This window comes from Podarcis erhardii, assembly GCF_964252035.2.
Source record: "Podarcis erhardii genome assembly, chromosome: 1".
NCBI lineage: Eukaryota > Metazoa > Chordata > Lepidosauria > Squamata > Lacertidae > Podarcis > Podarcis erhardii.
The window spans coordinates 101,919,402-101,935,124 of NC_138497.1; the positions used below are offsets into that span (position 1 = coordinate 101,919,402).

The 15,723-nt window shown below is 39.2% G+C and overlaps 1 protein-coding gene across 12 annotated transcripts in view; it reads left to right on the forward strand.

The window, feature by feature from the left end:
• The window catches only part of ARHGAP15 (Rho GTPase activating protein 15), a 384,487-nt gene that overhangs the window by 243,664 nt on the left and 125,100 nt on the right, over positions 1-15,723 (forward strand). For all 12 annotated transcript variants that reach the window (XM_081872770.1, XM_081872775.1, XM_081872771.1 and 9 more), the window contains one exon: positions 13,598-13,675. In XM_081872770.1, coding sequence (XP_081728896.1) covers positions 13,598-13,675 — 78 coding nt within the window. The remainder of the gene's footprint in view (positions 1-13,597; positions 13,676-15,723) is intronic.

Genomic DNA, 15,723 nt, shown 5'->3' on the forward strand with positions numbered 1-15,723 from the left:
TCCAAGGTAAATTGAGTTATGTATGATTGGAGCCTTAATCTGATTATGCTGTAGAGGACTCCAGACAAATTATGCTGTCCATCCATATTATGTTATATTGTTGTGATGTGAAACCTTTCCACCAAAGAACTCTGTCCCTGATTTGTACCTAGGGATCTTTTTGAAATTCCCCAGTGAATTCTGTAACATATCACTTGATCTAGGAGAGAAATGGCTTTATGGAGAAATGTCAGAAATAGTATGAGGAACAAAATGACCATGCAGTACTGTGATAGATTTCAGGTGTAAGGTTGGTGGAGGTGAGGCTGCATTTTTCTATATAGACTAGGAGTCTTACATCAGCAGGATAAATTATGTCACAGTCCTTTAATATGTCCCTGAGAGGACTAGGTGTCTAATTTACAAAAGTGTCCTTTCCATAAACTGGAAACTAAAGCTAGTGTAGTAATGTCACCTTTAAATCATGAAAGAGTGGAAGAAAGGAAGATATTGCAAAAAAAAAAAAAAAAAAAAGACAAATTTTCTAGCTGTCTGAAGATTTTTCAGTAAATCATATTTTACACTGCTTTCCACATAATTCAATGCCTCTTATAAATTTAGTGCTGCCCTAAGGGCAAGTATTTTTATTTTTTTTGCTCTGATCCTATAAAAGACTCCTCAGACTTCCTGTCTTCCAGGTACTTTAACCTATAAGTTCTCTGTCTCTTTCACAGTGGCTTGACACGCTATCTTGTGATGACTGTAGATATCATTTGATTACACTAATGTGTGGAACTGCTGTCACTGGCTAGCTTTTCATACTTTTTTTTACGATATCAGTTACTAGACAACAGAAACTGTTAATGTCACTTAAAATGGTAGCCGCTACTTGCTTTCCAAGCGTCAGTAGTGTTAGGCATCCATATTACAACAGGTGTCACAATGTCTCAATTTTTGTTTGTTTTATTGCACTATTTCCAGAGCCTGTTTGTGGCAGTGTGGTGCCACAGCCCAAAAAGCAATCCAACTGTAAAGTGAAATATTTTACAATAAAGTAATATTGTTTACAGAATGGTAGGCACCTATGTTTTCAATTAATTTAAATATATGGACTAGAAGACAAATACGAGAGTCCATGTTCAGGATTGCTCACCTAGAAAAAATAATAATCTAGCAACCAGGTGTTATTGAAGGGGAATAAAATAATGACCGAAAGGCTGAAATCTTCAGCTTAGAATCCCAGTGCTAGTGGTGCCATCCCCATCACTTCTGTTCCAGCAGTACCATCCCTGATTGCACCCCTTAATTTCCAGTGTCTGAATAGTTTACTGTGTCTCTAAGAGATTGTTCTCAAGAAGGGCATGGTGCATTGTGTGAGCTACCACTCTCTGCTTATTTTTGGAACATTTTCTCCTCCACACAACCCTTTTCATTCTAAACACATGACTTTATCCATAAATTTGAAATATATACAGATATGGGGCTTTTTACAAGTTAATTTGCTAACTTCTTATCTTTTACTATTGCTTTTTAGCAACACTTTCACTAACATTTGGTTCTTTTCCCATGCCTTCAACTTTATATAGTGTTTCCAGTTACCTTCTAGAACAGTGCCCTGAAAGTCTAGAGATCATGTTGCTCTGTGAGATGATCTGAGCTCTTAGTTCTGCTAATTTTGTAGCATACATTCTTTCCCACTTTGGGATAATCTATTATACTTGGATCCAGGCATGCACTAAAAGCTAATACTTCGTGAAAAATGTGCATTTTGTACTGTTTAACTTTTGATGAGATCCTTGAAGTCTTTTATGATTCTGTCTTGTTCCAAGAAGATTTCTGCTCCTTGTTTTTATATGTGTGTAAAAGGAAGAGGTGCAAAACAAAAATGATAGAAAATGCATGCTATTTTAGAAAGACCTTCAACTATTCAGTAGATAGCTCACTTTTTCAAGGAACATTGGGAGGGGGAGAGAAATATATTTCTTATCAGCCATTGACTTTATTGCTCTGATGAATACAAATGAGAATTGGCTAAGCACATTCCAAGCAATTTTGACTTGGAAGTTTGTGATATAAAAAGATCTTTGCAACTTCTGAGTAGAAATTAGGAGCAAATGAATGCAGTGCAAATGTCTTGGCAGTGATTTCTCTAGGAGTTCTGTCTTCTGACTCATTTAATCCCGCTATAGCCACCTTTCTCAGAGCAAAAGCCAGCTAATAGTTTTGTGCAAGGTCCAAGTTACAATTGGCTCAGAGGGATATTTTCTCTGGGGCCTCTGTGTCTGTGAAAAAGCCACACTCTGCGTCAGTTTTTTTTAAAAAAATCAAGAAGCATCAGGAGGAAACGTCAAAAAGGGCGTAATGTACAAATTAGAGGGGAAACAGAAAAGGAAAGAGGAAAACAACATATTATGGAGGTATAATTTGAAATTTATGAAGAGTAGAATGTAAGCTATGTTAAGAAAATAATAATAAGAGGACTACAGGAAAAGCCGTTGAGGCAGTTGCCATCTTTGTCATAGTTACCTGATACCTGCCTCATTGACTAATTCGTTCCAGAGAAATGTATCCCATGCTAGTAAAAGAAAGCATTAATATGCTAAGCCTTGCCAGTAAAAACAAGTGGTTACTGCCTGTTCAGCACAGTAACATTTGCTGTGACAGGACTAAGTTCATACCTGGGAACACTCCAGTGCTTTGCTGGCATTGCAGAAGGGAGGCGTTTAACTCCACTGGTCAGTCTTTCTTTCTTTCACATTTAAAATAAGCCTGTTGGTAACCATTTAGATTAAATACGCAATATTCAAAAAGAGACAAATATTGTTTGCAATACCAGTTACAAACATTCACAATGTGTGCCCCCTTTTTTTCTTACAATACATTGTGAATCTCACAGCATACATCTACTTATGTATAAATGTTTCCTTGAAAAACTAAGGCTAAAACCATTTACTGGTTAATACTCTGACTAAAAATTAAGCAGGCCTCTGAAGTTACTAGCTTATGGTTCATGAGCAGAATCTAACCCAACTCTGGGAGTGGAAAATAGAACTGACCCATGTGTAGGTAATTAACAAAAGAATCAGCTGGGCATCTAGATTAAAAACGCTGGGCTTTGCACACCCTCCAGTGAGAGAGAGCCAACAGCAGAGTTAAAAAAATACTTTGTGTTAACCAGCAGCATAACATGGAACCTAAGTTGCTACAGGTAAAAATGATATAGGCCTTGTGCCATGTTGTGATAATTGTTCAAGATTGCTCACAAAATTCATTTAATTCTGCCTCAAACAGATGTGACGTTAAAGATGAGATTCAATTTAACACATCTATTGTTTTCTTCTTTTAGCAATAATAGCAGCAGGGAGCCCTGAACAAGATTGGGGGGCCATGATCTGTGGGTTAACCCCTCCCCCTGAGCACCAGTCCCTCCCAAAATTGCTCCCCACAAGCTGTTGTTTATCTCAGCAGGGAATCTTCCATTGGCACCAATAAAATCCTTTCTCCCAGGATTAACAGTAGCGCTGTGGTCCCATGGCTTTTTCAGTGGTTGTTTTCCGTTTGCGGAATGCCCTCCCTAGTGGGGTGTGTCAGCTTCCTTCATTATTAACTTTCAATGCAAATTGCAAAGCATTCCTGTTTCTCCAGGCATTGGGTGGCTGGCAGCCATGAGAGTACTGGATGAAATAATGGTTTACGTTGAAATTGCTTTTAATTGTGATTTTTTTATAGAATATTTTAACTGCTTTAGTTTTGTGTTTTAATTATGGATGTGTTTGCCACCCTGGGCTCCTTTGGAAGGAAGGTTGGGATATAAATTCAGTAAGTACACACAGGTCCCACTGTCCAAACATTTGTTATACAAAAAAAAAAAAAAGTTTGTGTGTGGTATTGTAAACAAACAGCCTTAAACAAGCCTTACTTTTTGGGTTTTGCTGGTCCATGACAGCTGTTTCACCAGAAGGCATGGTGAGGGGGAGAGATCAGACAAATAAGAGCATTTTTTGCCTGTTGCCTTCTGCAAGGTTTCAGAAGGTTCTCTCCCCGCCCCCATCGTTTTGGGCCCAAATACCATGGTCAGGAATGCATTAGAAATTATCCCATAGGAATCAATGGAAATTGTCGACCTGTTGTGCATCTTCCAAACAGTTTACTGAGTATGCATTGTTTGGTTAGTGGGATCTGTGCGTAATAATATTGCTGTTGTGTAATGTTGACATCTGGACTTGATGCTCTTATGGCAAGCCCGTTATTTAAGGAGAGCAGCTATAAAGGAGGACAGTGTAGCAGGTTCTCCACCTACCAAAATCTGTCTTCCATGGATGGGTTTCATTTGTTCATTTTAACTTTATCCCTGTAGCAGCAAAGTGCTGGGTCTCACAGGTAGGGTTGGGCAAGAAATTCATTTTGATGATAAACGGCCTAATCCACATTCATTGAACCAATATGCAAAGTGAACTCAACTTGCCCTGCAAATTTGTACTGAATTTTGTGGTGCAGTTCTCCAACCAGTACAAAAATGCAGGTGGGGGGGGAATGTGTATTAAAATGCATATAAATGCAGTGAATATAACACCAAGAAATGCATTTTGTATGGAGAACTTTCTTGCAAAATCATGTACAGTATATTAGTCAAAACTGCATACAGAGATGACTATAATTTAATAAGGAAAATTGCAAGTATCTAATGTGGGGAACTGAATTTAAAAATGGAAAAATGTGAAACGGAAATTGATAGATTGGTCTACCCCTACTCATGAGTTAAGTTTCAAGGCAATTTCTGGAGTATACAATAAATATTTCTAGGGTTGTGTACTCTATGGATGGCAAGAACAGAGGTCCATGGTATCATCCACATCTACTTACCCATTATAAATCCCCACCAGACTCATTCACCCACTTCCATGTGCATATAGCCTTTAGTGGCAACCACATCTGCAGTCTAGAAATAGTCTGATGAAATATGTATGACCACAGCCACATCATTGGGTCACATATAACCAAGCACTCCAGGATTCATCCACAAGCCTCATTTGATGCTAGAATGAGAAATCTGTATGTAGCTTTGCCTACTCTTTGTTATACAGATATTCTGTTTCTTTCACTGGTGAAATAAAATCACACCAAAATGACGCAGAAGAGAAAGATACAATTTGTGTCTCTTATTACTTCTGTTGATGTTGTTTGAAGGGGGTTTCTTTAAACTGATAAGATGTTCTATAACATAATAGACCTTCATTATACATTCTACTAGCATTGGGGCTGCAGTGGCACCTCTGAGGAGACTTGCATGGTATAGTAAGAGGAAGCTTATGTGTCATTTTTGCACTGCAGAAGCCTTTACATTAACTTGGATAATTGTCAATGCAATTGAGGAAAGAGTAGCAAATCGGAATCTAAGACTTCTATATACTTAAGAGGCAAAAACTTTGAAACTGAACAGTATGTGTTTGTGAATGTTGGCTTGTACATAGACATCTTAGTCCCATTGACCTCAGTGGAAAATAAGCTTGCTCTGAAATGACTCAAAGTTGAAAGAAACGTGTTTCCTAAAGAGCTGCCCAGAGAAGCCACTAGAACAAAAATTCTCCCAGCACAAATTATTTCAGGGTTCTCTAACTTTTGTTATTGCTTCGAGCTATGCTTCGGCACATAATTTGGCAGCTGAAATGTTCTTTCAAAACCTTACACGTATGTCTATATATTTCTCAATTGGTATGTGATCCGTTTTTTTGCTTTAACACTGGATTATCAAGTGTGTTTCAGATACAGAAGTGGATACCCACAAATATTCATCAACAGCTACTTTTTTTTTGTCTGTACTCCTTACTGTTCACAACGTAGTCACACGAACTATTCACATAACCTCATTAACAAAGGCAAAGCACTCATCCCCTGCCATTCATATAACATATTCATTTAAACCATTTATACCTCAGCAAGCCAAAGGCAGATAACAACACATGTTTAGACAGTATTTTAACAATTTCTAAAAGTCTGACAACAATAAATATATCAAAGCAGCCATAAAATTTCAAAACAGCAGGAGAAATAGATTTTTAAAATACTAACACAATAAAACAATCATTTAGTCATAGCAATTAATACCACCTAAAAAGCCGGTCATTCATGACCTAAAATCTCCAAAATAAGTTTGACCCTCCTACAGACATGGTGAGGTGGGTCTCCCACATCAAGGAGTTCCAGCATTTGGGTGTAGCCACTAACAATTTTTTTCCTTGGTGCCAACTAAGTGTATTTCTGTGGATGTTGAGACATGGTGGATGAAACATTTATCTCAGAATCACTGCCTCAAAAGTCCTCCCTCTTCACATCCAGTCATTCCTAATAGCAGATCACATCATCTTTTATTAGGTCCTTTGCATTAGCAGTGTAACTATTGCACATTATCACATCATGATACCAAGCAGCCAATGTTTTCAGGAAGCTCATTGCAATAGGAACAAAAACCTACAACTCCTTCATCCAATAGCTAGAGCAGTTTCAAAGACTGTGCCCTGTTCTATTTAACTCACAGGGTTTTCAAATAAGTTTTGGGAAGGAGGGGCTTATGTGTAAAATCACTGCTGATTTACATGTATTGTACTTTAATCACCTCTTTCAAATTTCCATTTATATGAAAATTATCCTAAAACACCCATAGACTGGCTTCAGCTTCCTATTTGAGTATCCTTTTGTATGTATGCCTTTGAACACACACATTAACCTTAAAGGTATGCTATCTGAAGTTCCACTAAGCTATAGCCTGGCTTAGCATGATGTGCAAACCACGTTATTGGGACTCCATAAAACTGACACTTCACTTCTTCCAGGGCTTTTTTTCAGGGGGGACTCACAGGAACTCAGTTCTGGCACCTCTCAGGTGGGCATCGTTGCCATTCTAAGAGAACTAGGGAGGTTCTCATGGAGAATTCTGGCGTTCACGGAAAATGCCCTCTTTGTGTACTACTGTCTGGAAGATGCAGCTCTTAAGCCATACAAATGAGAATATGTTACAGCTGGCTTTTACTAGAATGGTTTGCACTCTCCTTCAGTTGTGTAGCCAGCAGGGAGTTGTCAAGCTACATGTGTTTTCAAACTTCTTCCAGTTAAATCAAAGATCCAAGTACAAAACGCAGCACTCAGGGGTATCATGTGGACCTCGGCAACACTCTGGTGGGCTTGAGGATCTGTAAAGAGGTAAATGGATTACAGAGACACATACATGGAAAATATTCCTCCATGAGAGATATAATCTGGCATTTTTAAATGTTGCTTAACTCTTTCAGGGCATTAATCTGTGACAGAAGAAGTAAGAGGAGAGATTTATTCTCCTGCTTTTTGCAATAAATATCAGTCAGCTGTGCTTTACTGCTGAGCTGTGTGATTTTCATAGGGAAACAGGCACAACTGGAACTGAAGGAACCTTAACATGTCCTTTTCACTGTCAAAGGTATTTAGCTCCTCTCAGCTGGCACACAACAAATCCCCAGCTAGTGGTTATATCTCACTCCTGTCTGAGGTATGCCTGGTTTCAATCTGTGTGTGGTCAGAAATTTAGATTTTTTTAAAAAACCCTCAATGATTTAACTATTTTTACCCATGCTGTTGTAACTTCAGCAATGGATTATTATAATACACTCTAGAGACTCTTGAGTATCATTCAGAAAGGCCTCTGTAGAGGTTAATCATTTCCTCCCTCCTAGGATCTACAATGGCTAACAGTTGGTTTTTCAGTGGAAGGCCAGATGTTACTACAACACACTCAGTGACCTCACTGTAGACCTGTCAACATTACCTCTTTGGAAATTAGATTGCCACTGTTAAAATTGATTGGTATCCCAGTCGCTCTGAATCTTGCCCACTGCTTCAGTTTGTTGCTATCTTTTGGCTTAGCAACTGAGCAGTATTACTTTCTTCACTGAGGATTTCTAAATAATCATATTGTCAACAAAGAGGAAAACTTTCTGCAAGAACTAAGATATGAGATTAAAGCCACACTTCTTGCTAGAGCTGAGTCCAAGCTAAGCTTTGCAAGAGTACAATTAGACATTGCGTGACAGAAAACAGCAAAGAGTTCATTGCACTGGTTTTTACAAAACTGTATTGTTTGTTGCAAGATTTGCTGAAAACCAAAACTAAAAGTAAAAAAACCCCCACATGCACCCACTCACAGTGACTCCTCCCCAGGGAGCAAGGCCTGAGATATGAAGATAAACAAACTGGACAGGGCAACATTCTGAGATTTAAAAAAATGGCCACAGCTTTGATTCCAGATGTAGGTTTGATTTGGCTTAGACATTGGGTGTATATCATCCCTCTCTGCCCCCTAGTGGAGGGCTGACACATGACAGGGTCAAGCCTAGGATTAATAGGTCCTCCATGAGACACAGGTCTACATGGATGGCCTTCCCAAGCTACTATGACCCCTCTGCCACATGCCTTGGCTTTTGGACAGACTTCTGACTAGACTCCTCTAATGGGGTCCAGTTACTGCACTGTTCAAAGATGTGGGTGGTGCACCACTTTACCCCCCACATAATGTTAGACTAAAAGGGTTCCACCCATTGCCTTGACTGCCAAAGCTGTGACTATTGCCATGGGAAGGCAAAACCTGCAAGCGGGGCCAATCTGTTTGCAGGCAAATTCCTTCCCAGCTTCGAAAACAGCAACCATTATAGAACCACAGCAAAGCCAATAAATGCAGTGCCCTAGGAAGGAAAAGGTTAACATACAAAACCCATAGCATTACTGAATCAGGTGGGAAGAGAGGGATGTTATTTGGCCAACTACAGCCCCTAGGGGTGGGTGAAGCTAGCCTTTATAAGCTGGGGGCGGACTGGAGTGAAGCCTGCTCCTCTCTGGTCTGCTCACCAGCCCCACCTACTCAGCCCAACCAGAATTCAAATGGACGGGTGGCTTGAAAGCCTGCCAACCCAAGCAGGCAGCCCAGGAAATCCGCAACTGCTGGCTTTGTGCATGTGAAGACTGGCTGCATACACTGTCTTGCCCCAAAGCTATGGGCTTGTACCTCCTTAGCTGTGCTTCTAAGAGCAGTTTGGTGGTTGAAAAGCTCTCCATGCCAGTGGTAATAACGGAAGCGGGCTGCAGGTCCTTGGTGTGTTAAAAATAAGCAAGGGTGTTCCTATTTTCATGGGCATGGTTGGTATTGTCGACTGGTTGTGTTCGTAGGCATCACAGTGGTTGTGTTTCTCATGTCTTTTTGACTGTTTGCAAAATAGCTCAGTGGGCTGATGTACATGGAGCACATTGACCAATTCTATAATGTTGAAGAATCTGCACTCCTGTCTTTATACATCCTAAAGTGGAACCATAGACGCATACTTGTTTTTTGTTAGATTACGGTGGACTTGGCCATGCAAGGACATACTAGCTTCGTACCAAAGTGTTCAATGATTTGTTAGTGTCTTGAGGACATAATTTTGCCATTAAAGCATTATCTCAAAAGGGATTAAGCCTGGATCCTTGTTATGTTAATATACACTATAAAGTAAAAGAAAAACAAAAAATTGTCTTAAATTCAAATTGCCATTCCTGCTCTATCAAATTGCTATCATTTATACTTTTTGTTTAGGCTCAGTAGAATGTTATGTCCTTCCTTCATCATAACACTTGGTAATTTAAAAAGAAAATGGAAATAAATTAGGTATAAATATTTTCCATTAATAACAGTAGATTTTTTTTTAAAGAATCTTGTCTTTTTTGTCACACCATAGAACTTGTCTTCAGCAGTGTGTTCATTTGAATCATCCATTTTTTCTGCTATGTGGACCTCAGACAAAGCAGATAAATTCGCTGTAACATATAGATGACAAGATTTGTAATCAAACTGTGGATGTTTCCTTTTTAAAAACATGCACACACCTCTACATATCCTAAAGGAAATTCGGGTTGCTTTTTTTGTCTCCTTTTGCTAAAAAAAAAGAAAGAAAATTTTAAAGGTTTTGTTGAAAGAGTAGGATTGCTTTGTTTCTGATCCCAAGATGAGTGAAAGAAATGTTTGAGAAAGATCACTTTACAGTGAGATTCATACTGAAATGTGATGACTGTGATTCAAGCCAAGCCAAAAATTACAGCTCAGAATTAGAAGGGATAGACATGGCTTGGGAATCCATTTTCCCACATTCCTGAATCTCAATCATCCCAGCTAATGTTTAAAAGAAAATAGAGTGGGAAACAATGAGGTCATTTTGTTTGGCTACAAAAATTGGGGAGCGGGGGTAGAGAAGAGAAATAAAAACCCAAGAAACAAACTCCCCTAACTATAAAACATAGCACATATATTTATCAGGGGCAACTGCTCATTTATAGTGAAAACGCCTCAAGAATGATGGCATTTTCATGGCACAATCTAACATTTTTTTAAAAAGCTTCAAAGTGTATGTTTTGTAGTTTGTCACAATAAACCTTCAATAGAAGTCTTGCTGACACCACTATTGCTAATGTTCTTTTTGATTCAACTGAAAACTCACTTTGCGGAAACAGTGGTACATAGCAGAAGTTAAATTAAGACCTAGGCAAAGTTGATTTGTATATTTTAAGTGTAAGTCTGCATGCTGATGAGCAGTGTACTGTTTAAATTCTACTTTCTGGATGGTCGTCCTTATTCCTTGTTCACTGATAGCTAAGCAAACATTCAGACATCAAGCAGTGTGGAGAGGATCAAAGAAAATTATGTGACTTATCTGTACACTGAGGATCAAAATATAGCTATTCAAGCTACAAGATTAGGGACAGCCTTATTTAAAAGGAATAGGGTCTGTAACAACTCTATATTCTTACTAGCTGAAAGTACATGGCAATGCTCAGGAATTTTCAGAAAGTAAAAACTGCTGAGTCCCCCCACTTGATCCAGGGCCCTGACCAGACCTGGGGAACACCTGACCCAGATCCAGTCCTGAATCAATCATGGGGTGACACTGCTGTTTAATTAGAGCTTCTAAAACCCTATGTGGTCAGGAGGAGGTATGGGAAGGAGGTGCTTCATCTGCTCCCCCCCCCTTCTCAACTGCACTGCAGAGAGCAGGAAGGTTGAATCCTATGGGACGTTGCTTCACCAATGTGTTCCCTGCTGGCACACACAGTGGATTCTGCCCAACGGGGGGGGGGGGGTGTGCGCGCCATTGTACACATGTGATGTCATGTGCACAGCGGGAGGAGGCCCAATGGGCTTAGTAGAATGTTATGTTCTTTCTTCATCATAACACTTGTTAATTTATATTACACTTCCTGCAATATAACCCATAATCCACTGCAGCAGGCATGGGTTCCACATGAGGCATGTAGAAGTGTTTCAGCAGAAGTGTCTCGATTAAAGTGGAAATGTTTAAATCTATAAGGTGTGAAAACTGTGACCCAAACCCAACAACATTTTTAAAAGAAATTGCTTTACACACACACATTCTGAAAAGAGAAGAAAATTAATTCCTATCCTTGATATAAGCCAGAAAGCTTATAAGATTTATGGTGGGAATGAGCTACAACAGCTGCATTTTCCTTGACTGAGTTTCTGAACACCGTTTGTATTACGATTCCTGGTTTTGTGTCCATCCTATTCTAAGCTCCTTAAAACAGAACAGGGAGGGAGAAATATTGATATTCTCTTGGGGGAAGCCAATGATCTGTCTCAATGATAAACACCATTTTGAAACATAAGACGGTCAGCATATACTAAAGTAGGAGTCAGATTTTATTGCAGTGAATATGCGTTATTCCAGAATGTTCTTTGCCACTAAAAGTTAATGCTATCCCCAAATAAAATGTTAAAAACCTTTGAAAATACATTTGTTTTATCTCTCTCTCCCGCTCTCTCCACTACCCCGACAAGCATTTGAAACCTACCATGAAGAAATACTGACAGTAGAATGAGGATGTTTTTGTTCTTGATAAAGGTGCTTTTAGAAGTTGAAGTTGTTTTCTTTGAAAACTGTTCAGAAGCTCAGAACAGAATAGTGTTAAAGGCAGAACATCTTTTTTTTTTAATGCACACACACATACACACACGCACTTGGCCTAAATGTATTTCCAAAATAAGTAGTTTCTAATCCAGCTGGGATAATGTGGTCATAAAAAGGATGTCCAAATCCACCAATTTATATTGGTTTGGTTTGGCTTGACTTTCAAAGTATTTAAAGAAGAAAGTCTATGGCATGTGTGCACTGTAATTGGTGTATGGTACTCTCAACATTTTCCTCAGTCTGCCATATTGTGGAGTGTCCAAATAAAATGCTAATTGGCTGTACTTTCACTCATGTCTTCAAGATTGCTCTTCAAGATACACTATCCTTCAGATTAGTATAGTTTCTCATATTCAATTTATTAACAGTACCAAAGGTTTATGGAGAGCTGCTAATTTTAGACTTTCATTAACCCTTAGCCATACTGAATGTTTCCAGATGCATTCATTTAACCACATTGTCTAGAATAGATCCAGTCAAATTAGTTAGACCACTCTGCAGTCAATAATCTGAGGAGTTTAGTTTTGGGCCATGTATGTACTGTAAATGAAATCTCTTCCCTCCCCAAAGCAAATTGCCACTTTATAATTTAAGTGAAATTAAAGAATGCATTGGCACAGCGTTGAGCTTTACCGAGGTTAAAGTTAAAGAAGTTCCCTGTTTAACAAGGATTGGAACCAAGTGAAAAGCTGGCTGATGAGTTTTGATTTAGAACCTGGTTAGCATTCAACATAGTTAAAGTCAGTGCTTACTGGTGTATCCCCTGACTGATCATAGTTCAACTGAGGAAGTTTCCTCTGGGAAGAGATTGTAGGGAAGGATCACATGATCATTTGCCTGCTCCTGATTTCTTAATGTACCTAAGAGATACAGAAGTATTATTTCTGTATAGCCCTTAAAGTTTGCCATAAGTTGTACAGCAAAATCCCAGCACAGAGCTGCAACTGTGCTGGAATCTGTACAAAGAGCTTCTCTAACTCCATCATTCAGTGGAGATGAAATTCCACACATGATTGGGGGGTTTACTCATTTTGCCCAAAGTTGTTGAGTGCTTTTTTTGCAAAAAAAAAAAAAAACCCAAAACAAAACATTTTTGAGCTATTTTTTATGGAAATCTGCCAAAAGTTAGACTTCCAACATGGGATTATGGAATTTTCCTGGACATTTCAGTGATTCCTGCCTGGACACTGTTTCCAACTGCTGTATTCCGGATGTATGGCAACCGTTTTTACATGAAAATAACTCCAAAACGGCTTTTTTAAAAAGTTCTTTTGTCCATAAAGCTCAACAGCTTTACTGTCCGGATTTTCACTGTTTGAAATATGGCAACCCTAATAGAAGGAGCTTCCCTTCTGTTTATTTGAATGTGGAAGTTTTCATAGAAATGGGAGCTACGTGTATATCAGTAATCCACTCACCTTCAGGCAAATACTGATTTAGAAGGGGGGGGGGACTTTTCACCTTGAAAGGCAAATAAAACAGAACAAGAACATTGTGTGACTCTGTTTCATCAACAGAATGTTTATCAAATTGTTCACTGAAGTAAAATTTTCTCTATAGTTTAGGACATTTATATTTTCTTGACAGACATCTTAAGTATAATACTCGCACAAGCCAATATGAAATATGTTTTCCTTTTTCAGGTCTGGATGTTGATGGAATATACAGAGTCAGCGGCAATCTGGCAACGATACAGAAGTTGCGATTTGTTGTCAATCATGGTAAGTGATTCCTTCACCCTGGTAATGTTTTGTTTAGTACTTATCTGTCTGAAATGACAATACAATGGATTTTAGAAGCCGTGGTACATTAGTGGCAGAGAATGAAGAGTGGCATTTTGCAGAAGAGAAGTGTACAGAGATACTGCAAACAACCAAAATATGGGTTGGAAGAGAGAAGGGGAAGAGCAACAGTCATGCTGTAAAAGAAAATAAGACAGTAAAAGAATTGGGGTTGGGGGGGGGGGAGAGAGACAACAAAAGGAGTGAGGAATTATAATGTGACACTAAATTTATGCTAAAATATTAGACATAAAAAAGAGAAGGCCTACAAGTCGAAAGAGATATGGAATAAGAAAATGAAATAGAAGAAAAACAAAGACACTTGGGAATGATGCCACAGGAAGGGAAAGAGTAATAGTAAGAAATGTGCACTGATTCACATTAACAATTTAATGATTCTCTGCAATACTACAAAAATAAGTCTAAAATTATGCAATAGGTGCAAAAGCCAACATTAGATTACCCAGAAAGGTGCATTATTTGACTCATGAGAGCAGCCAATAAACAGACTGTACAATGGTGATGAGATAAAATCAGGCTAAATCCTTATTGACAGCAGCAGGCAAGGGTTGGCATGGCACTGGGGCCAAGATCACTTTAGCATTCCACAAACCCCATGTCGGTGGAATGGGTCTGCCGTGTTTGGACTGCCCCAAATCCATTCTATTGGGGTCATCCATTGTTGAACCTTGCCTGGCTGCAAGCCAAACAAGCAAGGTCTTACTGGGCAACCAGGGTGCAGATACCTACTAGGTAGGTACCCCAACACCAAGCTTGGGGTGCCATGGTCAGTCTTCTCCTCAGACCCCTTATGTGGGCTCCCCATACTATGTTGATCCTGCCCAATGGCATTTCTGCCCTCAAAAAACAACCTTATTCCATCTAACAAAGGAAGGCCATAATTTCACTGAGGGAATGGTAGAGAAAACCCAACCAAGTACCAATCAGGTTGAGGGGAAAAATCCTGGCTGTGTCAACCAGAGACCCAAAACTGCTCAGGGAAGGTTCTAAAGCGAGGGTGGGTAGGAAGCTCTCCAGACAGAATGGCCCTGAGCTCCAGGGGAAGCAGCCTTATGTTGGTTTTCCCCATCCCCTTGCAAGGGCTCATGGGACAGCTCTTTCCCATGAGCCCATCACACAGACAAGATACTGGGCAAACCCTTGCCCAGTACTTTGCTGCGTTCTATGAACCCCAGCACCGCTGGGAAAAGGCGTATTGGCATGGAGCAAGACAAATGAACAAACCCACCCAAAAGTTTTGATGCTGTTGATGTGTTGTATGCCTTCCAGATTGTCATATATTCCAGATTGTTATATAAAATGTGTGTACGTATTAGAAATGTGTTAATACTGAGGTTCTGAAAAATGTCCATGGTCATTTCACCTTTAAAAAGAGAGCATATTGAGCTATAAACATTAATAGTTCAGGACCCCAATATCTTCTGGAACTCCTCTCCCAATATGAATCCGTCCAGACTTAGCTCTTCTGAGGCTCTTATCCAGGAACCCCCTCTGAGAAATGCTTGTAGGGTGATGACAAGAGAGAGGGCCTTTTCAGTTGTGGCTTCCCATCTGTGGCATAATCTCTGCAGTGAGGTCCACCTGGCAACTATGCTGACATCGTTTTGGTGCCAGGTAAAGAGTTACTTTTTTCCAAAGCTTCTGATGGCCTTAGTAAATGAGGAGTGTTGACTACTGAGACATTCGTTCTTCTAGGCATTTGTAATCACGTATAAAATTTTATATTCCTGAAACTGTTTTTGTTTTTAACTTAACATTTACTTTTATATGCAAAATATTGTAGAAGAGTCTTATATTATTATTGATTGTTGCTATTTTCTTTCTGGTATTTTAGTTAGGTGTTCTGTGTTCTTTTTTGCTCTGTGACTTGTCCTAATTTTGAGATTGATATACATATGGAACATTTATTTCTAAAGAATAGCCTCAAATTATGAATACAACCATAAGACATTTAAAATTAGCGGGGG